At 39.5% G+C, this 8,333-nt stretch overlaps 1 protein-coding gene across 1 annotated transcript; it reads right to left on the bottom strand.

Annotated features, from left to right (window-relative positions):
* Window positions 1-311: 311 nt before the first annotated feature.
* LOC149407299 (RNA recognition motif (RRM)-containing protein) lies at window positions 312-5,699 on the bottom strand. The gene is made up of 4 exons (XM_089612702.1): window positions 5,516-5,699; window positions 5,031-5,426; window positions 1,870-2,993; window positions 312-1,463 (listed from the first exon to the last, which is right to left on the bottom strand). The coding sequence occupies exons 1-4, from the start codon at window positions 5,516-5,518 to the stop codon at window positions 566-568; spliced, it is 2,421 nt and encodes an 806-aa protein (XP_089468828.1). The 5' UTR covers window positions 5,519-5,699; the 3' UTR covers window positions 312-565.
* Window positions 5,700-8,333: the final 2,634 nt, after the last annotated feature.

Genomic DNA, 8,333 nt, shown 5'->3' with positions numbered 1-8,333 from the left:
TATCTCCCGATAATCCAACAAAATTTGAGTCCCGGTATGATATCGGTAACGGTATTCTAATATAGTGTATGTATAAATATATATTAATATACTTAAACAATCCCGAGAAAAAAAAAAAAAAAAAAAAAAAAAAAAAAAAAAAAAAAAAACAAGGTCAAAATAGTCTTTATTTTTTGCAGAGGACAAAACAGTCTGTTACCGCTCTGTTTTAATACGTGTATAATGTAGTAATTCACTCCCTTAATTTTAAACTCTTGGTGATAAAATGTTTAAAATAAAAGTTTGTAACGAAAATATAAAATCATGGTCAATAAGATCAAAATATTACGCGTCCATTTCCCTTTTATTATTGCAACTAAGCTCACAAACCAACTCTAAAATAATTCCGGCACCTAAAAGGGGGCTATGAAAAAACTAGCTTTATATAAAACCTAATCTAAAAAGTAGAATACAATAAAAAAATAGTAATCGACAAAATATTGCAACGCTTCAATAGAGGTTTTCCTTTATTGTATCCCTTTAATATTTACTTCGAAATTGCAACTGAAAATTTTGTTCACAACTCTCAACTTCCTTTTCCTTGTTGGATTTGCTGAAGCAAGGCCGCGGCAAGTTGCAGCGTTGCTTGTAGACGATTCTGCGGATCCTCTTCTTGCGCAGTCCCCGAATTCTGCAGCGGTGGTTGACTTCCCTCGGCCCTCATTTGAGGCACGTTCGGCGTTCTCTGAACCTGTTGGACTTGACCAAACTGTGAATCCAACGGACCTGAAATCATCTGGGGCGGTGGATCCGAGGGTCTCAAATTGACCGGTTGGCTCTGCCCGAGAAGAGATGATGCCAGCTGGGCAAGTTGCTCCGGGTGAAAACCTGCGATACCAGAAGTAGTCGTCGTTCCACTGGTCGAATAACCGGAGCTCGTATCATGGGCCGAAGGGTGTCGCTGGGCCACAGAATCATACGGACCAGAAGAAGCCGGAGCCCAATTCGGGACAGCCCTCGGATCTCCGTGAAGTGGGTAATCACCACCGTGCACGTGGGACGAGTTCGTGTGGAAATCGGGCAAGTATGGAGGAATATTGTGCTGAGGCGGTATCGGATTCGGATTGGGATTCGGATTCGGATTCTGGTACGGTGCGTTTGCGCGTAACGGAATTTTAGCGGCGTCTTCGTTCTCGGTGTGGTCGAGGGTCAATATGACGCCAGACATGCTCAATCTCCCGGGAACTTTCAGTACTTTCTCGGAGAAATACGAGGGAGGTACGAGAAACAAGGTCGTGGTGTCGTCTAACTTGGAGACCGCGGCGCGTTGCTTCTCCTCCAAGTAATGCATAAACTCGTTGTAGGATCCAATGTCCGCGTCAGATCCCGGGACGAAGAACACCACCCAAGAGTTTGTTGCTTGGTAATAATGCTTCGCCAGCATGTCTAGACCAGTCCTTGCCGTGCAGTCCAAGAATTCGGGCCTGTGGAAATATATTTCCAGTAGTTGAGTTTAGAACTAAGCAACAAATAAAATAATAATCAATCAAGATTGCAGGAAAAACAAAATTACAAGGAGTTACAACCATGGAAAGCTATGAAAGAAATAAAGAAGAAAAAAAATGTATAATCACAAACAAAACTAAAATCGCTTTTTATCAGAGCGAGGGTAGTCACTTATTCAATAAATGAAATAGGATATCGGAAGTTCTCAGGTTGGATTCATTCTCACCACTCTTTCAAAATCATTGTCGTAAAATCAATCAACTCGTTTTTATCAAACAAGAGTGTAAGAGTTAGAACTATAACAGGCATATTTTAGGCTGATCGAATGAAGTGTTAATGGTTTAACAATTAAACAAGGATTAAAAAAGGAGGGGAACTACTTACAATGGGGTGTCGAGTGTTTTTCCCACCGGAAAGCAGCGGGCACGGCAAACAGGGGTTCCTCCTTTTGCAATAACCCCTTCCCATTTCCACTCTTTCAAAGAAGGGATATCAGATTCAGGAGTGAAATGTCTTTTCTCCACAGAATGTACCGAACCAGGTCTCGGCTGATAGCTATCGACAGAGTCTCTCCACTCTCTTTGAGGTGGAAGTTCAGAGATCTGCTGCTTATTATACCCAAAAGCTCCATCGAAATTTCTATTGGACGGATTTGTTTGGTGGGGAAAATCTAAATGATGATTCCCAGCGAAACCATGCTTCTCGTGTTCACGGTGGTCGGAATAAGGGTACTCTGGAAGCTCTCTCTCTGGACTGTAGGAGACAGTCTTCAATCTCTTGGGCTCGTGTGGAAACCCAACATCTTCCGAATAATTCCACTGGTCATCCTGAAATGAATTCGTCTGAGGAAACCTCTGAGGTACATCATGCAAATGCCCACGCTTGCCTCTCAAATGATACTCGGAAGAATCTCGTTCCACAAACCTCCTCTGTTCGAAAATTTCATTATCGGGGTCGCCAGGAAAATTCGGATTTGAGAACAGCTGAGGAGATCTAGTTCGAGTAATATTGCTCGCAAAGTTCCCGACCCGCCGGAAATTTTCGGAAGATTCTTGGCGGCCACTGAACTTGAAATGCGAAGATGGGGAAACGTTGATCGAACCCCTTTCGGCAGTTGTTGAACGGCTTTCGTTTTTCGCAAAACATATATGGACTCGGGGATTGCCAAATAGCTTTCCATGTAGAGCTTCCTTTGCATTGCAAGCCGAAACTATGTTCTCAAACCGAACAAATGCGTAGCTTCGTCCCGGAAATGCAGTGATTTTCTCGACTGGCCCAAACGGTGCAAAAGCCCTCCTCAAAACTGTTTCGTCCACCTTTAGAGAAGCTGGGAAACCGACCCATAACACTGGACTGGGCTCAGCATTCTTATCATTCAGGCTGGAATTTTCTGCGTAAGGTTGTTCATGGCTTCCGTGGCGAGTTCTGTAATCCTGCGAGAAAGGCGATTCTCGTATTCCCGACCGCTGCGAGTAACTTTCATCTCGCGAGTGTGATGAAGACTTATCCTGTTAATCACAAATCTCATCAAACTAACTGTGAGCAGAAGGCACTTTTACAAACTCAACGTGCTGAATTTCAATGGCAAGATATGGTTGTAATTGCTTCGTAAGAGAAAGGTTTTCTAAGCATTACTTAAAATGGGTTTTTCAATTTAGGCATGCTTTAAATAGATGCAAAAATATCATAATTAATACCAACAAAATTATATACGCAAAATGGTGTGCCTGGTACAGATAGCGTTTATTAGCAGTCATGCTTGCTAGGTTGAATAAAATATAAGATCCACATTAAGCCATTACAAGAATCTAAAACTGGAAACCTTCATCAAAGAATAAGATGATTCTTTTTCACACCTTTCTCCAGAAGTATATAAGCAAGTAAGAATTTAAGTGGCACCAACCCCTAAATTTAGACTTCAGACTTGTTCAAACAATCTCACGCCAAAAGTGCTCTTGACTTGAATATGATAATTTGGTGCTTTTCATCCAATAAGACCGTGTTTTGGTTATTAACCTGATGTTTGAAGTACATGAATTCACTTTGAACATATTTTAATTGCTCACAGAATATTGATCTTCTTTTCAGATCAAGTTTTTGAAAAAATAACAACGCAATGTGAAGTTGAAGTACCACACTGCTGCATCAGCTTAGACCACATACTTATAGTCTACTCATTATGGACAAGGATATGATTAAACTTCCCATAGATAATAGGTGGACTCATCAATCAAAAGTTCAAGTTCAGAGTCAATAATCTGTGTTGCTTAGTTAGTTGGCAAATGAGCAGAGTCTGAATATCAAGTAGGAAACGGACTGTGCTATTGATATTGCTATCGCATTGCAAGATATGAGTGCATGAGCATGTAAATCTGAGTATTGCACGAATATTGAGCACGAGACATAGAAACTGAATGAAACTTAACCACATGTCTGACGAGGGTTCTTAAGACGAAAATTTTGCTATTACGGATGAATACGAATGGATGGGATGCTAAGACTGCATTGGTAAATAGCATGAGTAAGTTTCTCGCTTCTGAGTTCTGAGTGACAAGTAACAAACTGCGCTATGCTTGCTTGCTTTGCAATACTATTTTGTCTGATAATAGTGGATTTTGAATTCCTTAACTTTATCGTATTAGTGAAGCAAATAACTGGTTAGTATGAGAGAAGAGTTCCCCAATTGATTATTTTTCCCCCAAGACTAATTCCTTGATGATCTAACATTATACCTCGCAGTCGCACATTTTAGTTTTAAAAGGCTCCAACTTGCAAGGTTGATGAGAGTAAAAATCTAGAGAAATTTAAAACATCAACACACTGGAAATAGATAATTAGATAAACCTGAAGTGTATCAAATTTTAATCACACGCATAGGGCACACACACCAGCGATGTAAATAAACATGTGTTCGTCTAGAAATGTTTGTTATGGTGATCATGTTACTTTGGATAATTATCACCCCCTTGCAAATCAGCTAAGGTCATAAAAATTAAGGCCCTAAATCTCTCACTGCCTGAGGGAATTCGGAACACATTGCTTGCAAAATGAGAAAGGTATATGATGCAATTTGATTGGGCTCTAAGATACCACTAACATATCCAATTTAAACTCTGCACTTGAAATTCAACCATTCAGAGTAGAGTGTATGTGATTTATGTTGTATTCAATTTTTCTTTTCATTTCTTTTTCATCTAATGGGAACATTTAAAGTCCACTGATTGCTATGCCCTTTATAACACCAATCTTGTGACTGAGAAAATGTAATTAACCCTAACTCACTCTCTCAAAACTTTTTCTTTTTTTTCTATATGGACTCAGAACTTCAAATGAATAATCGTGACATGGCAATGCTTAAGTAGTTGTTTACATCTTTGCAGTGATTTCGACTCCTTTTTTTTTAGGAAAGATTTATTTGTATCAAGAAACCTATATTGGCCCTGAATTAAAACAAAAGAGTGTAATAAACACAATTCATATACAATCACAGAGGAGCACAGAGACAAGATTTGAGCACCATAAAACAGCAGAGAGAACAGACTAACCGCCTTGGCAAACTCGATCCTGAGCGGATTTCCGGCCAACGGAAACCCCTGCAACGCCTCAACGGCGTCGACCGCGTCCTCCTCTGCCGCGAAGTTAACGAAGGCGTAGCTCCGGCCAGGCTGAAACGCCACGCTCTCCAGATCTCCGAATCGGCCAAAATGCCGAGACAGGTCCGCCTCCGTGACGCCGCGGCCGAGATTCCCGACCCAGAGGTGCCTCGACGGCGGCGAATTATTGCCTCCGCCGGACCGGCCGGGCCTCGGATTGTGAGCGCCGCCGTAATCACTCTTCTCTTCGTCGTATCTCGGCTGGTACTGGCCGTGGCTGTCGCGAATTTCCCTTCGGAATCGGTCTCTTCCTCTTCCAAACCCTAGCTCGCCTCCGTCGCGGCCGCTCTGTACCAAGAAACGAATCGATTGGTTTGTGATTTTCGCAGAGGGAACGAAATCATGAAAGGGAGAAAGAATTTGAGATTATGAGTTACCATTGTTGTCGGAGATTTGCCCCAAAAGAGCTTCTAGCTTCTGACTATCGCAGTCGAAATTCTTTTGAGTTTCCGATAAATCGATGGTACAATTTTAGGGTTTGCGATTTAATTTTAGTCAAACCAAATGCGACGCGAGCGTGTATTTTTCGCCCGTTCGATTCATACGATGCAATGACGCCACATATAATGAAAAACCTATATCGAAAATAGAGAAAATGTACCTGTAGCTTAGCAAACGATGACTTGCTAGCAATTAACAAAAATTGTAAGTTAGTTACTTACCATTATTTTGCACTTTATTTCTTAGTTTAACTAAACTACTAGCTTAGCAAATTAAATGGACCAATTTTTTTTTTTTTAATAAGTGGGAATTGAATAAAAAATAATAATAAAATATTAATTATTGACATGTGGGATAAAGTTAAGCTAGGAGAGTGATTTAGCTTACCAATAGAGAACAAATTTGCTTAAATTAATTGTAGTTTAAATTGGTTATGTGGCAAGTTAAGCAAATATGGTATTTGCTTACCATTAAAGATGCTCTAAACATGCCCTTAAATATATATATATATATATATATATATATATATTTTTTTTGCGAGAAAAATACGTAATATTATATATCAGTTGTATCGTTGAATAAAACCAATTAAATTTGATAAAAATCCACATGACAGTCTTAAATTAAACACAATTTAATTTTTTCGTTAAAAGTAATTGAGCATCAATCATATCATTCTTATAACAAAATAATTAATTAAAAATAACTTTAATATTATAATCAAACAATAATGATATTAGTAAAATGATATTAAAATTAAAAAAAATAATTAAGCATTTTTCTATAAAAAAATTATTCATGCTTGATTAATTTAAATAAATAAATATGAAATCATTTTAATAATATTATTAATAACTAATTATAATATAAAAATCGTTTATAATTAATTTTTTATAATTAAAATGATATTATTAATATTAAGTTAATTTTATGATGGAAAAAATGTGATCGTGTTTAATATGAGGATGTCACGTAGATTTCCATCAAATTTAACTGACTTTGTTTGATAGCAAAGCAACTGAAACCTAACATTAATATCTATGTTTTCCGCAAAAAAAAAAAAAAAAAGTATTTAAACGTATGTTTTCGAAAATATTAGGAATTTATGCCGTAATTTTCTCTTGAAATTATAAGAAAGTGTTACCGAAGAAATAACTAAAACTAAGAAATTTAGAGTTGAAGAGATAGAAAGAGATATAGAGAGTAAATGAAATAGTCAAATATTTTCCGTGAATTGCAAAGAATAGCAACCCAGTGAACTATGGTAGGTGCAATGACAAATTGACTGACAACATGAACAACATGCGTAATATCGGGACGAGTAACCGTGAGATAAATCAAGCTCCCTACTACCGTGTGATATAGATTAGGATTGGGCAGAGGAGACCCGTCAGATGGAGAGTAGCGAGCATTGGTTTCAAGTGGAGTATCAACACTCCTGCTGTCAGTGAGACGACCACACAAAAAAAAATCTGATATATAGTTTGACTGAGATAAAAGATAGTCCTTCGGGGAGAAGGCCATCTCAATACTCAGAAAGTAACGTAATGAACCCAGATCTTTCATATTAAAGAACCGAGCCAAGTCATACTTCAACGATGTGGTGTCATGTTGACTAGGGAGAAAGCCAAGAGAGATAATCATAGTGGAGAACTTCTCAAACCAAGTTCGGAGAGCTTGTTTGAGACCATAGAGAGTTTTGCACAGCTTGCACACATGACTAGACTACTACGCAACACTCGGAGGGGGTGTCATGTAGACCTCCTCGTGAAAATCACCATATAAGAACACATTATTCACATCCATCTGAGATATCTTCCATCGATGAACGGAAGCCACAACGATCACATTGCGGATCGTCGTCATTTTCGCAACCGGCGCAAAAGTCTCTTCATAGTCCAAGTCATAGTCATGTGAATAGCCTTTTGCAATAAGGCCGGCCTAGTACCGCTCCATGGACCCATTAGATTGAGTCTTGATCTTATAGACCCAACGCGAGTCAATAGCTCGCTTCCCCAACGGCAACGGTACGAAGTCCTAAGTATGAGTCTGACGCAGAGCAGTAAGTTCCTCAGCTATAGCAATCTGCCAAAGGGGGTCAATGACAGCTTGTCTATATGACAAAGGCTCAAAAAGATAGTGAAGAGACACGAGAAAGGAAATAAAAGAGGTAGAATATGAAGAATCGGAAAATTCGAAAAGTTTAGTGGACTCACGAGGACGAGTGGACTGACGGAGAAGAGGATGATCCCCAATCTCGAGCGATGGATGAGCAGTCGTAGTATGGGAGATCGGAGGCGTTTGTGTATCGGGAATCGAAGTATCAGCGGGTATAGCCTCATCGGTGTCAATATCAAAAGGAGCAATACGAATAAGGTCGTCCTGAGTCCATAGAGAGTTTTGCACAGCTTGCACACATGACTAGACTACTACGCAACACTCGGAGGGGGTGTCATGTAGACCTCCTCGTGAAAATCACCATATAAGAACACATTATTCACATCCATCTGAGATATCTTCCATCGATGAACGGAAGCCACAACGATCACATTGCGGATCGTCGTCATTTTCGCAACCGGCGCAAAAGTCTCTTCATAGTCCAAGTCATAGTCATGTGAATAGCCTTTTGCAATAAGGCGGGCCTAGTACCGCTCCATGGACCCATTAGATTGGGTCTTGATCTTATAGACCCAACGCGAGTCAATAGCTCGCTTCCCCAACGGCAACGGTACGAAGTCCTAAGTATGAGTCTGA

This window comes from Urtica dioica, chromosome 1 (assembly GCF_054948205.1).
Source record: "Urtica dioica subsp. dioica isolate 48M chromosome 1, U.dioica_male_clone48M_v1_H2, whole genome shotgun sequence".
NCBI classification, from domain to species: Eukaryota; Viridiplantae; Streptophyta; class Magnoliopsida; order Rosales; family Urticaceae; genus Urtica; species Urtica dioica.
Note: the sequence above shows the minus strand (reverse complement) of the source record. Positions and strands in the feature narration are given on the sequence as shown.